This window comes from Artemia sp. Qi Xiang Cuo, chromosome 6 (genome assembly GCF_049724085.1).
Source record: "Artemia sp. Qi Xiang Cuo chromosome 6, ASM4972408v1, whole genome shotgun sequence".
Lineage (NCBI taxonomy): Eukaryota > Metazoa > Arthropoda > Branchiopoda > Anostraca > Artemiidae > Artemia > Artemia sp. Qi Xiang Cuo.
Genome location: NC_142799.1, coordinates 57,761,170 through 57,777,218, shown reverse-complemented (window position 1 = coordinate 57,777,218; position 16,049 = coordinate 57,761,170). Strand labels below are relative to the sequence as shown.

At 36.9% G+C, this 16,049-nt stretch overlaps 2 protein-coding genes across 2 annotated transcripts in view; one reads left to right on the top strand and one right to left on the bottom strand.

Moving 5' to 3' along the window:
- LOC148951438 (uncharacterized) overlaps window positions 1-2,777 on the top strand; it is a 28,255-nt gene extending 25,478 nt beyond the window's left edge. Inside the window, exon 3 of the mRNA XM_089091108.1 lies at window positions 2,560-2,777. Coding sequence (XP_088947234.1) covers window positions 2,560-2,733 — 174 coding nt within the window. The 3' untranslated portion in view covers window positions 2,734-2,777. The remainder of the gene's footprint in view (window positions 1-2,559) is intronic.
- A 992-nt stretch (window positions 2,778-3,769) lies between these two features.
- The window catches only part of LOC148951437 (uncharacterized), a 31,879-nt gene continuing 19,599 nt past the window's right edge, over window positions 3,770-16,049 (bottom strand). The window contains exon 4 of the mRNA XM_089090278.1: window positions 3,770-3,875. Coding sequence (XP_088946404.1) covers window positions 3,799-3,875 — 77 coding nt within the window. The 3' untranslated portion in view covers window positions 3,770-3,798. The remainder of the gene's footprint in view (window positions 3,876-16,049) is intronic.

Sequence of the window (16,049 nt, the reverse complement as noted above, 5' to 3'; positions counted from 1 at the left end):
GGTAAAAATATGATGTGGTCGGCTTTTCTATAAGAGGGGACCTACCACGCCGAACACTTGAAGAACAGCTTTGTAAAACGTTGTACATCCCTCTGGAATGGTCTCTCGAAAGAAATTATTCCGTATATGAAAGGGGCTGTCCCATCCTCAACGCCTCGCTCTTTACGCTAAAGTTTTTATTGTTTAAAAAAATAGAGTTGTGAGGAATTCAAACTTTAGCGTAAAGAGCGAGGCGTTGAGGAGGGGACAGCCCCTTTCATATACGGAATAATTTCTGTTCGTTTTAAGATTTAACGTCGTTCCTTACTTTCAGTTAAAAAAACTTGTTTTTTAATTTAATTTTTGAACGTTTTTGAATTCATGCAGGTTTTTATTATGGCTCACCGTACATGAATAATTAAAACAAAATTTGCATATTAACTTTACTTTTATTTGGTTAAATGGCTTTCTCGAAACTTGCTTAATTTTATTTACGAACGTTTTTATTAGTAATAAATATACGTAACTTACCAATTAATTTACGTAACGAACTTCTATATTCATGTATTTTCAATACGTATATTAGGGGGTCCGCCCCCTAGTCAATACCTTGCTCTTTAAGCTAAAGTTCGAAGTTTGTTCCAATTCTTTAAAAATGACCCCTTAATTACAAAGGCCGTTTATTAGAATAAATTGCTCTTATGAAAGTACTAAAAAATATTTGACTTAAAGAGCGAGGTATTGACTAGGGGGTGAACCCAATAATATACGTAATATTTTCTGTTCGTTTTAAGTTTCGATGTTGCTCCTTACTTTCAGTTGAAAATATTTAATTTCTGATCTCATTTTTAAATGATGCTGGGAAATCCGGTGCCCCTTCATAGCAATATCCCTTCCCCCATGAAAACTTCCTTCATGGAAAGATCCTCCCACATAACCCCCGACCCCCCCCCCACTACCATAAAAATTCCCCCTGAAAACGTCTGTATACTTACCAATAAACAATACTATATGTTAACATTGGGTAAAGTTCATAACTTTCAGCCCTCCCCCCGGGGACTTCGGGGGATTAAGTCATCCTAAGACATAGTTATCATATTTTTGACTATGCTGAACAAAATGGCTATCTCAAAATTTTGATCGGGTGACTTTGGGAAAAAAATGAGCGTGGGAGGTGGCCTAGTTGCCCTCCATTTTTTTGGTCACTTAAAAAGGGCACTAGAACCTCTTAATTTCCGTTCGAATGAGCCCTTGCACGATATTCTAGGACCACTGGGTCGATACGACCACCCCTGGGAACAAAAAAATAAAATAAACACGCATCCGTGGTCTTTCTTCTGGCAAAAAAATGCAAAAATCCACATTTTTGTAGATAGGAGCTTGAAACCTCTACAGTAGGATTCTCTAATACGCTGAATATGATGATGTGATTTTCATTAAGTTTCTATAACTTTTAGGGGGTGTTTCTCCCTATTTTCGAAAATCAGCCAAATTTTCTCGGGCGCGTAACTTTTGATGGGCAGGACTAAACTTAATGAAACTTATTTATTTGAAATCATCATTAAAATCTAATTTTTTGAACTATCTATTGGTATCAAAATCCCGTTTTCTAGAGTTTCGGTTACCTTTGAGCGGGGTCACTCCTTACTTACCAGTTCGTTACCACGAACTGTTTGATTATCTCTGAAAACTAGTCTGTTGATTCTTTTAAAAAGAAGTTGGACAGACACCAGCATCAACGGCTAGCTACAAGCACCATAAGTAGACTGCAAGAATTAGTTGTTTGGGCTTGTTTAGTTGTTTGGAAAACTAGTCTGTTGATTCTTTTAAAAAGAAGTTGGACAGACACAAGCACCAACGGCTAGCTACAACCACCATAAGTAGACTGCAAGAAATAGTTGTTTGGGCTTGTTTACTTGTTTGGAAAACTAGTCTGTTGATTCTTTTAAAAAGAAGTTGGACAGACACCAGCACCAACGGCTAGCTCCAACACTGTAGGTAGACTGCAAGAAATAGTTCTTTGGGCTTAAACTAGAAGAATCTAGCTAGACCACTAAAAACATAGGTAAAGATGAATTATAATTAGACGGAAAAAATGATTTGAATGAAAAGCATTACTATAACTAGAGATAAATCTCTAGGGCTGCCAGTTCTACTTATCACCTGTCAGTAGCCTTCTTCTGCAATTTCTTGGGGAAAGCTAAAAGGGCCCTTTTATTTCTATAATTTGTCGGAGAACGGATAGGTGTTATCGTTTTATATCATCTTTTATTTCGAACGTGCTGATTATTGGCTTCATTGTTAAACCGTTTTATCCTCTCTAAAGATTTTACTTCAGTTAGGTGGATTTTTGGTTTTTTATTTTTTATTCGTACTTTGTTTTGTTTAGAAATGACAATGTTTATCCTATTCTTTTGACCAGTGCTTAATTCTCTATTCACATGTTTTTTCTTTATTAAACTAGGCTACTAATTCAGCACTTATACTTTGAAATACTTATGCTTTGAAGTAAATTTTTGTCTTCTTTTTTTTTAGTCTATTTCTGGAAGTCTAAAAATGATAATTATTTGTATTTTTTAGCCTCTTTGCGACGGTTCCCACAAGAATCCACAGTACAAGGCCAAGCTCAAGCCAGTTCTCTTTACCATTGAAAAAACACAAGATGTTTGGCTTTGTAATTGCAAGCATACTGGTCATCGACCCTTCTGCGATGGGACGTGTGAAACGGAAGAATTCAAGGCCAAAGTTAAATAATAAAAGTAAATTAGATTAACAAATAAAAATTTATTCGTGTTGTATTTTTATGCCTTGAAATGAGAGAAATTTGGAATAATAATGCCAAACAAATTTACTACTACGAGAACCATCCACGATGCTATTTTGTTTTGAAACGAGAACGTATCCAGGATTTTTTACAAGGAGGGTGGGGGGGGGGTCGAAAAACTTAAAAAACGCATCAAAAATTTGTTTACATTCATTTTTGTTACGTTTTTTCGACTCGGACAAAAATTTCGGGGGGGGGGGAGAGGGGTTCAAACCGCCAAACACCCCTGGATACGGCCTTGTTTTGAGATAAAGAGAAAACATACGAAGGAAATATTCCTATTTAGATATGCTTGAAAGGCCCACTCTTGAATTAATCTGTAATGCCATTATGACACGCTGAAAAATTTGATTTCTTTGTTTAATTCTTAGCCATGAAAACTAGTTATTTTCGTAAAAATTCAGAATTTCTAAAATTTTGACAAAGTTTTGTGGGTAAAAACACAAGAAATTCCAAAACTCCAGCAGTAATGATTCGAGAAAAGAATAGTTCTAATTTATTTATATAAGAAGAAACAAATGGACAAAGGTATATAATGGCAAACACTTTTCACAATAATTAAGCCCTTCTGAAATCTAATCGATTCTTCTTCTTTAAGCTTTACTGCCTCATCTTTCTTCATATCGGAGTCGATTAACTTTACATTCTTTATTTTAAATATTTTTACGGCAAAACTTATTGGTTATAAGCTTCGTTTGCACATAGGATATTCACCAAAAATAATGGTTGATCCAAAGAAAGCGATAAAATGCATTCTGGCCATTGAATACTTTTTTAGAAGCCAATCTGGCTACCTCCATACCACAAGTTTGGCACATTCAAAAGTAAAAACAAACATTTACTTAAAATCAGTAGTTCAGTTTATTTAAGTTTTATTTAGTTAATCAATATTAGTTTCTAAAAGGCCCAATTCATAAATACGCAGCTAGGACTAGAGGAATGATACAACAGGTACACACAAACTCCTTGAATCAAAATTCATTTCATTCGACTCTTCATTCTCCAACTTCCACATCAGGCTGTCTTAATGTCGTCACAATACGCCAAGCGTCTTCGTCATCCATAGAATACACTATAAAAAAAGACTGTTTTAGCATTGCTTGGCTACACTTCGTCTCAAAATTTGATTAATTTTTTTTTATTATTGCTATTGAAAGGTAGTTTTAAAAGAATTAGAAGATCAAATGTTGACTTTCTATACAGGGTGATGACCGTTGAGTCCGCGAGGGATTCCCAGGGCCCCATTCTCAAAGGGACCTAATATGAGATTTTTTTTAAATTTTCAGTGGAAGCTTAATCCTCAAAAGAAAGGTAGAGAAGGCCAAGTAAGAAATGTTCCTCCAGGCATAGTCTTAACTCTTCACGGCCCTGAGTGGGGTATGAAGTTTTGTGTAGGATTAAAGTTGACTGCTCTTCTTAATCAATTAAATGTATTTAAAGGAATAGGGGGTTTTTAAAGAGAATATTTGGCGAAATTGTCAAAATCCTTAAATCACGTAATATTTTGTCAGTAATTTCAGGTCAGGCCTAACCGAGGCACGTTTTTCTAATCACAATTAAGGTTGATTGAGTTCTTGAAATTTCAAGATAAAAAAAAACACAAAGAGTTTAGAAACGTCTTTTAGGCTTACCATAGTAAATCAAAAGATGATATATTAAAGACAAAACCAATTGATGGGTCTCTTCTTCTCTAAAGCTCTTTCAAATTACTTGGTTTTCTGATTTTCTCTTACCCTACACCTTAGATACGTAACATTTACAGAATGACTTATATCCGCCTTTTCTTATTAGCAGCTGCTATGATTCGATTTCGTGTTTTCTGATATGAAAGGATTTACTATACTCAGTTCAAGTAAATTATAAAATGTTTCCGAAATAACATTGCACCTCTTTCTCTGACACTATTTCTTAAAGTAAGCTTAAGGAATGAGTCTGACAAAAAATGAGTTAAATTTGCCGTTTGGGTTTTCAGACTCTGAAGTATATTCCTTATTTACGAAACGAAAGATAAGGCGTCTAGGCCATATCTAGTTTTTTAAAAAGAAAATATAGTTTTGTTTCTTGAAATAAAATATTCTCAGTCAGATTTTCCTTTTTTTAATTATTCAGTCCCAAAAACGTACTAGAATTTAAACAGTTTTGGAAAACTCATTTTTTATACGCTAATGACGTTTGCTTAAAGTAAGCGCTACTGTGGAAACATCTGGTATAAAATTAATTAATGTCGATATGTCGATTGTCGAAATCACACGACGCCAAAAGAGACAAAATTGAATACCGCAAATCCTCGTCTATCGTCAAATCCACCATCTATGTTAATGTTCTCTGACTTGCAAAAATGTAAAAAGGTCAGCACCAAAGAACATATATAACTTTCAAGAGTGGAAACTAGCGAAAGTGTCTACAAAAATCACTAACCCTATCTAGCGTTTGGTGTTCCTTTTTATTTTTTTCAAGCTTCGTTATTGTGCCTTTTTTTCGCAAATTTAGATCAGACTCTTATTACTATATTAATTGGTACTTGTATGATATAGCCCCTACCGCTCAAGTTGTTCATTAATTGACCCATTATAGAACCGTTTTTTTTCGTTAGTTTCTTTCAGCTTAGCGTGAGACAAGACAAAGACAACTGACAGAATAGATGGAAAATGTATAGTCTTGACTATAAATTTGCACATTAGGGGGGGGGGAATAAAGAATTGGGACAGTGTGAAGCTAGAAACCCATTCTTACTTCATAACATGCAGAATAATTGTGCCTAACACATTAGGCAAGCAGACCCACTATACTTTACCCCCACCCCCCGGAATGTGCGAATATATATTGCCCAAATTTGCTTCTAAAGTATTATATTTTTATCATACTTAGGTATATCAAGGAGGCACACTTGTGTCTCTTTAAAGAGGCGACCCACCACAGTGTTAGGGATTTCAAGTCCTAGAGGTCGCAGAGAGACGGCAGTGATCGCATTTTGTAGCCCAAGCTCAAACTAAGAAATGTGCAAAATTTCACCCCCCTCCGACTTTATTTTCATGGGTAAAAGTGGGCCGGAAGTTCCGACCCTCCCACCACAGCTCCCCTTTAACGTTTTCCGATCGGGCTGAAATTTAGAGGTTAAGCTTTCCTAGGGCTCGGGAGCTTATCCTCAAAATTTCAGCTCAATCTGATCACTCCTTCCCTATTTTCAAAAAACCAGATATAGCCACTGAATGTTCATTTCTCTTTTTTTTTATTAGCCACGCCTACAGGCCACAGTTGGCAACGGATCCGGATGAATGAGGACTCATTCGAGGTGGAATTTGACCTGTTAGGGCCTTTTGATATTTTCAGACCGAAAAAATTTTCCCCCGAATTTACATTTACGAAAAACCTCGTTTTCCTATAAGAGCCCATGTTAATTTTTCCCACCACAGCCCCCCTTTAAAGTTGTAACGGGCTGAAATTTAGAGCATAAGCTTTCCTGGGGCCTGGGAGCTTATCCTCGAAATTTCAGCTCAATCCGATCACTCCTTCCGTGTTTTCCAAAAGCCAAATATCAAGTTTTGTGGGTATTTGCTTGCGTCAAAAATAGATTGCAGAGACTTAAAATAATATAACAAGTGTCTCTGTGGTACAGTGGTCGCTACTCCTGACTGTCAGGCGGAAGACCCGGGTTCGATTCCCCGTCAGAGGAATTTTTTATATATTGAATTTAAAGTTTCAAAAACAAACTCAGTTTCTTTTTTAAATCCAATCTATTAAATCCTTCGGCTCAACAGGCGTCTCCAGAAGAATATCACAGTCGGCCTTCAGGTTACAGGTAAGTCTCCACTGCTTTGATAACATGCCGTGTACCCGCATGCACGAAGACAAGTTGAAAAAAGAAAATCTTACTGTGCATTTGATTTGAGTATTCAGGAATTAAAAGCCTTAACACAAGAATCTTCAAGAGCGGGAGGTTTGGGGGGCGGCAGCCCCCATCTTTAACTCCTGACACGATCAGCTAACAGTTAGTCAAGCAATAATAAGTAATAAACTGTACAAACATGTGCAGAAATTATTTGAAAAAAACTACGTTTTCTAAAGAGTTAAAGAGGCTGAGTCACAAGTTCGAACCTTAAAACGTACAGGGATTAGGAGGTACAGTTGGGGGGCTGCCGCCCCTCAAACCCCCCACTTTCGCAACCTTTAAATAAAAAAAACAGGTTTTTTAAACTGAAAGTAAGGAGCGACATTAAAACTTTAAAACGAACAGAAATTATTCCGCATATGTAAGGGGCTGTGCCCTCCTCAACGCCTCGCTCTTTACGCTAAAGTTTTTAATGTTTAAAAAAAAGAGTTGTGAGAAAGTCAAACTTTAGCGTAAAGAGCGAGGCGTTGAGTAGGGCACAGCCCCTTTCATATGCAGAATAATTTCTGTTCGGTTTAAGTTTTAATTTCACTCCTTACTTTCATTTTAAAAAACTTGTTTTTTTTTATTTAAAGGCTGCAAAAGCGTGTGGTTGGGGGGGCGGCAGCCCCCCAACTGTACCTCCTAATCCCTGTACGTTTTAAGATTCGAACTTGTGACTCAGCCTCTCTAACTCTTTAGAAAGCGCAGTTTTTTTTCAAATAATTTTATTAGGATTGAGCGTCAGAGAAACATATTAGAAGAATATTAGGTAGGGGCTATATGATACAAGTACCCTAATTTTGCCATATTTATAACACTGCAAAATGCCAAGAAACGCAGAATGCTAGATAGGGTTAGTGATTTTTTTTTTGTCGGTATTACAGCCAGTTTCCAGTCTTGCAACTTATTCATGCTCTTTGGTAAGCACTGCTTTTTTTTTAACATCGTTGCGATATGCTGAATAGGTAACTACCTTTACCTATTGGTTCATTCTAGAACAAACTAAACCTTGTTTATAGATTATAAGTTGAGACTTCATCTATATTCGAAGCTTTTAGAACAACCAGGAAATAAATGTTGCCTCGTAAGATTTGGCAGTTTAAGCTGAAGTTTATTCCATTGTTCAGAAACCTAACACTTGACCTCCAACTGCTGCGTATTTCATACAATTGGTCGTAATAGAAGATCCATTTTGAAAGAAACCTATTAAGAAATTTGGACTTAATTAGTGGGACAGATCTGAAAATCAACCAAATAATGAATTTAGTAAGTTTGGATAACACCTCTTATTTTTTTCAATTCAGTTAAGAGTTTTTTGAACACATAAATGGCTTACCTATGGGAGCTCAATTAAGTCGATAATTAGGAAATATTTTTGTTGAAAATCTAGAAACAGTAGCGTTAGACTGGCATTTTTTTAAACATAAAATATGGGGACGTTATATGGACGATATAATTTCAGTATGGAATTATGGGGAGGAAGAACTGAAAGGCTTTTTGGAATACCTCAATTTTTGAGTGGAGGTGATTTAAAATTTAAAGTTGGATTAGAAGAAAATGGGAAACTCCCTTTTTTATGTTCTTCATTTACAAAAATGAAAATAGTCTGGACTTTAAAATCTATAGAAAACCAACTAACAACAATAGATATTTGTCTTTTTTTTTTCTCAAATCATGCTCGTCAAATAAAAGTGGGGTTGATTATTTCTTTAACATGCGAGGGGGGTAATTTAAAATATACAGCTGAATTAGAAGAGAATGGAAAACTTCCTTTTCTTGATATTCTTCTTTTAAAAATGAAAATAGTCTGGACTTTAAAAGCTATAGAAAATCAAATAACAACAATTGATATTTTTTTTTCTCAAATCATGCTCATTGAATAAAAGTGGGGTTGACTATTTCTTTAACATACCGCGAGGGGGGGGGGTAATTTAAAATATAAAGCTGAATTAGAAGAGAATGGAAACCTTCCTTTTCTTGATATTCTTCTTTTAAAAATGAAAATAGTCTGGACTTTAAAATCTATAGAAAATCAAATGAAAACAATTGATAATTTTTTTTCTGAAATCATGCTCGTTGAATAAAAGTGGGGTTGATTATTTCTTTAACATACCGCGAGGGGGGGGGGGGTAATTTAAAATATACAGCTGAATTAGAAGAGAATGGAAACCTTCCTTTTCTTGATATTCTTCTTTTAAAAATGAAAATAGTCTGGACTTTAAAATCTATAGAAAATCAAATAACAACAATTGATATTTTTTTTTCTCAAATCATGCTCATTGAATAAAAGTGGGGTTGAATATTTCTTTAACAAACCGCGAGGGGGGGGGGGGTAATTTAAAAAATAAAGCTGAATTAGAAGAGAATGGAAAACTTCCTTTTCTTGATATTCTTCTTTTAAAAATGAAAATAGTCTGGACTTTAAAATCTATAGAAAATCAAATGAAAACATTTGATATTTTTTTTTTCTCATTTCATGCTCGTTGAATAAAAGTGGGGTTGATTATTTCTTTAACATACCGCGAGGGGGGGGGGGTAATTTAAAAAATGTAGCTGAATTAGAAGAGAATGGAAACCTTCCTTTTCTTGATATTCTTCTTTTAAAAATGAAAATAGTCTGGACTTTAAAATCTATAGAAAATCAAATAACAACAATTGATATTTTTTTTCTGAAATCATGCTCGTTAAATAAAAGTGGGGTTGATTATTTATTTGATAGATCCCAAGGGGGGGGGGTAATTTAAAATATACATTTGAATTAGAAGAGAATGGAAAACTTCCTTTTCTTGATATTCTTCTTTTAAAAATGAAAATAGTCTAAACTTTAAAATCTATAGAAAATCAAATAACAATAATAGATATTTGTCTTTTTTCTTTCTCAAATCATGCTCGCCGAATAAAAGTGGGGTCGATTATTTGTTTAAAAGATAACAAGGAGGGGGGGGGGTAATTTAAAATATACAGTTGAATTAAAAGAGAATGGACAAATTCCTTTTCTTGATATTCTTCTTTTAAAAATGAAAATAGTCTGGACTTTAAAATCTATAGAAAATCCAATAGCAACAATTGATATTTGTCTTTTTTCTAAAATCATGCTCGCTAAATAAAAGTTGGGTTGATCATTTCTTTAGCAGACCGTACTTTGTAGTATCTGCTCACCAAATATATAGAGGAGGAGTTGTCTTTTCTAAGAGAAGTTCTAACAAGTAACAATTAGCAAAAATCATGCTCGCCGAATAAAAGTGGGGTTGATTATTTATTTAACATACCCCCAAGGAGGGGGAAAGTAATTTAAAATATAGAGTTGAATTAGATGAGAATGGAAACTCCTTTTTCTTGATATTCTTCTTTTAAAAATGAAAATAGTCTTAACTTTAAAATTAATAGAAAATCAAGTTTTTCAAGTTGTTAAAACAAGTTTTTAGAAAAACCATTAAAATAAAAAACAAAAAATCTTATTCAAAAACTTGGCTTTGAACAGTCATGGGAGATTTCAACGGAGAAGAAACTTTCAAGGGGAAAATTTTCGGAGGAGTAGGGGGAGGTATTTTAATTGAGAGGAATTTTCAATGGAGGAATTTTCTTGGGGTGGCAGAGAATTTTCCATCCCCAGGAGGGTTAGCTGGACCTCACAGCATTATATGAAAAACTATCAAAACCTAATAAAAAACACATTTTTTTCCACTGAAAGAAAGGAGCAACATTAAACCATAAAACGAACAAAAATTTATATTTATATAAGGAGGATTGGCCCCTCCTCAAAAGCTCTGTGCCAAAGCTTAACATGTTTAGCTAGTTCTTAAAGAAAGGGACGTTTGATTAGAATTGGAAAATTTTCCAAAAAAAACTAAAGAACTTTATTACTTTAGTATACAGCTTTAATAATTGGTGCTAGAGGTTATAGCATCCCTCTTTCTGCAATAATCTTTTTCTACGCAGCAAAAACAATTAGATTCACATGCCTACCGCCATAGAGGAGGAAAAGTGGGGCGAAGCATCATGAGAGTGCCCAAATTATTTCTCGGAGATGTAGTTGTAATTTCTCCATGGAAAGTGTTCCTCCCATATAGAGCCCAACCTACCCATCCCCTCCGTCACAATTCCATTCTCGCTAAGAAAAAAACTCAAACAATTCCTGCGACCAATGCCACCAGACAAATTCTCTTTATATGACTTTCTATCAAAAAGATAGAACTTTACTTACGTATTTAATATCTGATCATTTTTCAATTCATGCTCGAAATCCTCCCCTCCGTGCAAAACGTGATAAATTACAGAAAACAACGCCAAAATTGCATTCATTTTAAGTTTCAATACTGCTCTTTACTTTCAGTTGAAAAAAATTGAATCTATCACAAAATTTTATATTGAATGTCAGGTAATTTTTCAACTAATGCCGGAAACCCATATTCCCGTTCATAAGAAATTCCGACTCCCCATGATAAAATCTTGCATGGAAATTTTTTCCTAGTAAAATTTCCCCTCCCCGTTAAATTCTCTTCGGATAATTTCATCCTCGCTAAAAATTCCCCAGAGGAAATATCCTGCAGACAATTGTATCTGAAAAATTCTCCTTAAGCTACATTCATTTACCAGACAATTCAACCCTGCTGAAGATTTCTCCCCGAAATTTCTCGGGAAAATTGCGACAAGCCTATGGCTTTCTTCTGTATTGAATAAAATAAATAAATAATAAACAAATCTATATTCAAAACTGAGTCGCCAAAGAGAAAGTAAGACAAAGAGGATTTCGTATTGAAATCCTGGCCAATCCCCCCGTATGGAATTTCCCTTCGAAAGTCACACTGCAGAAATATCCCTACCAGTGGGAAATACCTCCTTCATAGACCCCCCCCTCATCGAAAAATTTGTGTTTTTATCCAAGTAAAAAATATTATCAGAGGTAAAGACCATACGGCTCCAATGTTTTATTATTTATAATTATTATTATTATTATTTTTCCCCAGAGGCACTTCATATGGAAGGGGTCATCATATAAAATTCAAAGGAGGCTTATTCGATTGAAAATCGAGAGTTCTAGCGCCCTATTTAAGGGTCAAAAGTGATTGGAAGGCAACTAACACCCCTTCCACGCCCACCATTTCCCCAAACACATACAATCAAAATTCTGAGATATCCATTTTGTTCTACGTAGTTGATTTCCAGATAGAAACTATGCTTTTGAGGGGGACATTCCCCCACAGCCCTCAGGGCACTGGTTGTAAGTTATGCCCTAGAGGCATATAAGGATTTTATAGAAAGCTTTGCCGTAGAAACTTCAAAAAGGACTCATTCGATTGGAAATTCAAGGGGCTAGTGCCCTTTTTAAGGGTCAAAAGTGATTGGAGGGCAACTAACCCCCTCTCACGCCCATCTTTACCCCCAAACATCCAATCAAAATTTTGAGATAGCCATTTTGTTCAACGTAGTTGAAAATTCTGGAAATTAGGTCTTTGAGGATGACAACTCCCTCACAGCCCGGAGGGCAAGGGTTGTAAGTTATACCCTGGGGGCATATAAGGTTTTTATAGAAAGCGTTGTCGTAGAAACTTCAAAAAGTGCTCATTCGATTCGAAATTTAAACGGCTAGTGCCCTTTTTAATAGTCGAAAGTGATTGGAAGGCAACTAACATCCCTTCCACGCCCACCATTTCCCCAGACACCTCCAATCAAAATTTTGAGATAGCTATTTTGTTCAATGTAGTTGAAAGTTCTTGAAATTATACCTTTGAGCAGGACAATTCCCCCACAGACTTCAGTGTACGGGTTATAAGCTAAACCCTCGTTGCATATATGGTTCTTATGAAAGGAATGCTTGTATAAAAGAGGGCTCATTTGATTGGAAAGTGAAAGTTCTATTTCACTTTTTAAGAGTCAAAAGAGATTGGAGGGCACCTAGCCCCCCCCCCTTCCACGCTCTTTTTTCGTCAAAACCATCCAATAAAAACTTTGATATAGCCATTTTTTAAAAAAAAGTTCAAAGACCATACAACGAAAACTCCGGTGTCGACACAGCCCCCCCAGGGCCCGGGGGCAGGCGTTGTAAGTTATGCCCTGAGGGAATATATGGTTCTTATGGAACGGATGCTCATAAAAACTTCAGAGAGGGCTCATTTGATTGGAAATTGAAAGTTCTAGTTCAGTTTTGAGAGTCAAAAGAGATTGGAGGGCAACCAGCCTCCCCCCACGCCCCTTTTTCCCCAAATGCATCCGATACAAATTTGAGATAGCCATTAAGTTAAAAAATTGTTCAAAAGTCAAATTGTTCAAAGACTCAGGTGTCGACACAACCCCCCCCCCCGAGCCCGGGGGCAGGCGTTGTAAGTTATGTCCTGGGGCATATATGGTTCTTATGAAAGGGATGGTCATTTAAAATTCAGAGATGGCTCATTTGATTGGAAATTAAAAGTTCGAGCTCACTTTTTAATAATCAAAAGAGATACGAGGACAACTAAGCCCCCCCACGCCTTTTTTTCCAAACCCATCTGATGCAAATTTTGAGATAGACATTTTGTTAAAAAATAGTTCAAAGGTCGGATAAAAAAAAACTCCGGTGTCAATACACCCCCCCCCCAGGGTCTGGGGGAAGGCAGTCTAAGTTATGCTCTAAAGGCATGTATTGTTCTTATGAAAGGGATGCTCGTATAAACTTCATAGAGGGCTCACTTGATTGGAAATTGAAAGTTCTAGTTCACTCTTTAAGAGTCAAAAGATTTAAGGACAACTAGCCCCCCCACACCCTTTTTTCCCCAAACCCATCCGCTACAAAGTTTGAGATAGTCATTTTTTTGAAAATTGTTCAAAAATTATATAACAAAAACTCCAGTGTCAACACAACCCCCAGGGCCCGGGGGTAGGCGATGTAAGTGTTGTCCTGGGGCGTATATGGTTCTTATGAAAGGGACTCTCATATAAACTTCAGGGAGTGTTCGTTTGATTGGAAATTGAAAGTTCTAGTTCACTTTTTAAGAGTCAAAAGATATTCAAGGGCAACTAGTCCCCGACGCACACACTCTTTTTTTCACAAGCCTATCCGATAAAATTTTTTAAATTGCTATCTCATTAAAAATAGTTCAAAGATCAGATAAGAAAAGCTCCTGTGTTGACGCAACCGCCCAAGGCCCGGAGGCAGGCACTATAAGTAATACTCTGGGGGCATATATAGTTCTTACGGAAGGGATGCTCGTACAAACTTCGGAGATGGCTCATTTGATTGGAAATTGAAAGTTCTTGTTCACCTTTTAGGAGTCAAAAGAGATCGGAGGGCAACTAGCACCCCCCCCCCCCCTTCACGTGCTAAATGCATCAGATAGAAATTTTGAGACAGACATTTTGTTAAAAATAGTTCAAAGTTCAGATAACAAAAACTCCGGTGTCGACACAGCCCTCCGGGGCCCGGGGATAGGAGTTGTAAGTTATGCCCTGGGGGCATATGGTTGTTATGGAAGGGATGCTCGTATAAACTTCATAGAGGGCTCATTTGATTGGAAATTGAAAGTTGTAATTCACTTCTTAAGAGTCGGAGGGCAGGTAGCCTCCCCCACATTCCATTTATTTTTTTTCCCAGAGGCACTTCTTATAGAACGGGTCTAGACTAGCCCCTCCCCAGCCCTTTTCCCCCAAATATATCTGATAAAAATTTGAGGTAGCCATTTTGTTAAAAATAATTCTAAGACCATATAGCAAAAACTCCTTTACGTATGGCCATTTCGGTAAAAATAGTTCAAATGTCAGATAAGAAAAACTCCTGTGTCGACACAACTCCCCAGGGCCCGGGGCAGGCGTTGTAATTATTTCTCACGAGGCATATATGGTTCTTATGGAAGTTATGCTCGTATAAACTTCGGAGAAAGCTCATTTGATTGGAAATTGAAAGTTCTAGTTAACTTTTAAAGATTCAAAATAGATCGAAGGGCAACTAGCATCCCCCCCCCTCCATGCTCTTTTTTCCTCAAACTCATGCGATAAGAACTTTGAGATAGCCATTTTTTTAAAATAGTTCAAAGATCATATAATGAAAACTCCGGGGTCGACACAACTCCCCAGGGCCCAGAGGCAGGCGTCATAAGTAATACTCTGGGGGTATATACAGTTCTTATGGAAGGGATTCTCGTATAAACTTCGGAAATGACTCATATGATTGGAAATTGAAATTTCTCGTTCACTTTTTAAGAGTCAAAAGAGATCGGAGGGCAACTAGCCCCCCCCCTTCTCCACGTCCTATGTTCCACAAGCACATCCGATAATAACTTAGAGAGAACCATTTTTTTCAAAATGGTTCAAAGATCATATAACGAAAACTCCGGAGTCGACACAATCCTTCAGGGCCCGGGGTACATGTTGTAAAAGTTATACCTGGAGGGCATATACAGCTGTTGTGGAAGGGATGCTCGTACAAAATTTCAGAGAGGGCTCATTTGATTGGAAATTGAAAGATCTAGTTCAGTTTTTAAGAGTCAAAAGAGATCAGAGGGAAACTATCCCCCCCCACGTCCCCTCTTCCCCCAAATGTATCCGATAAAAATTTTAAGATAGCCATTTTGTTAAAAATAGTTCAAAGATCTGATAAAAAAAAAAACATCGGTGTGTACACAACCACCCAGGGCCCGGGGGCAGGCGCTGCAAGTTATGCCCTGGTGGCATATATGTTTGTTTTGGAAGGGATGCTCGTATAAACTTCAGAGAGGGCTGATTTGAATGAAAATTGAAAGTTCTAGTTCAATTTTTAAGAGTCAAAAGAGATCGGAGGGCCCCTAGCCCCCGCCAAGCCCGTTTTCCCCAAACCCATACGATACAACTTTTGAGATAGCCATTTTCTTTAAATATAGTTCAAAGGTCCGATAACAAAAACTCCAGTGTCGACACAAACCCCCAGGGCCCGGGGGCAGGCGTTCTAAGCTATGTCCTGGGGCCGTATATGGTTCTTATGAAACGGATGCTCGTATAAACTTCAGAGAGGGCTCATTTGAATGGAAATTAAAAGTTCTAGTTCGTTTTCTCAGAGTGAAAAAAAGATCGGAGGGCAACTAGCCCATCCCGTCCTCCACGGCTTTGGGTTTATCGGATGGATAAACCCATCCGATAAAAATTTGAGGTAACCGTTTTGTTAAAAATAGTTCAAAAATCAGATATTAAAACTACGGGGTTGATACAACCCCCCAGGGCCCAGGGACAGGCGTTGTAGGCTATACTCTGGGGGTATATATGGTTCTTATAGAAGGGATGCTCGTATAAACTTCAGAGAGGGCTCGTTCGATTGAAAATAGAACATTCTAGTTCCCTTTTAAAGAGTGAAAAGAGACTGAAGGGCACTTAACCCCCCACCCGCACCCTTTTTTCCCAAACCCATCCGATAAAAATCTTGAGATAGCCATT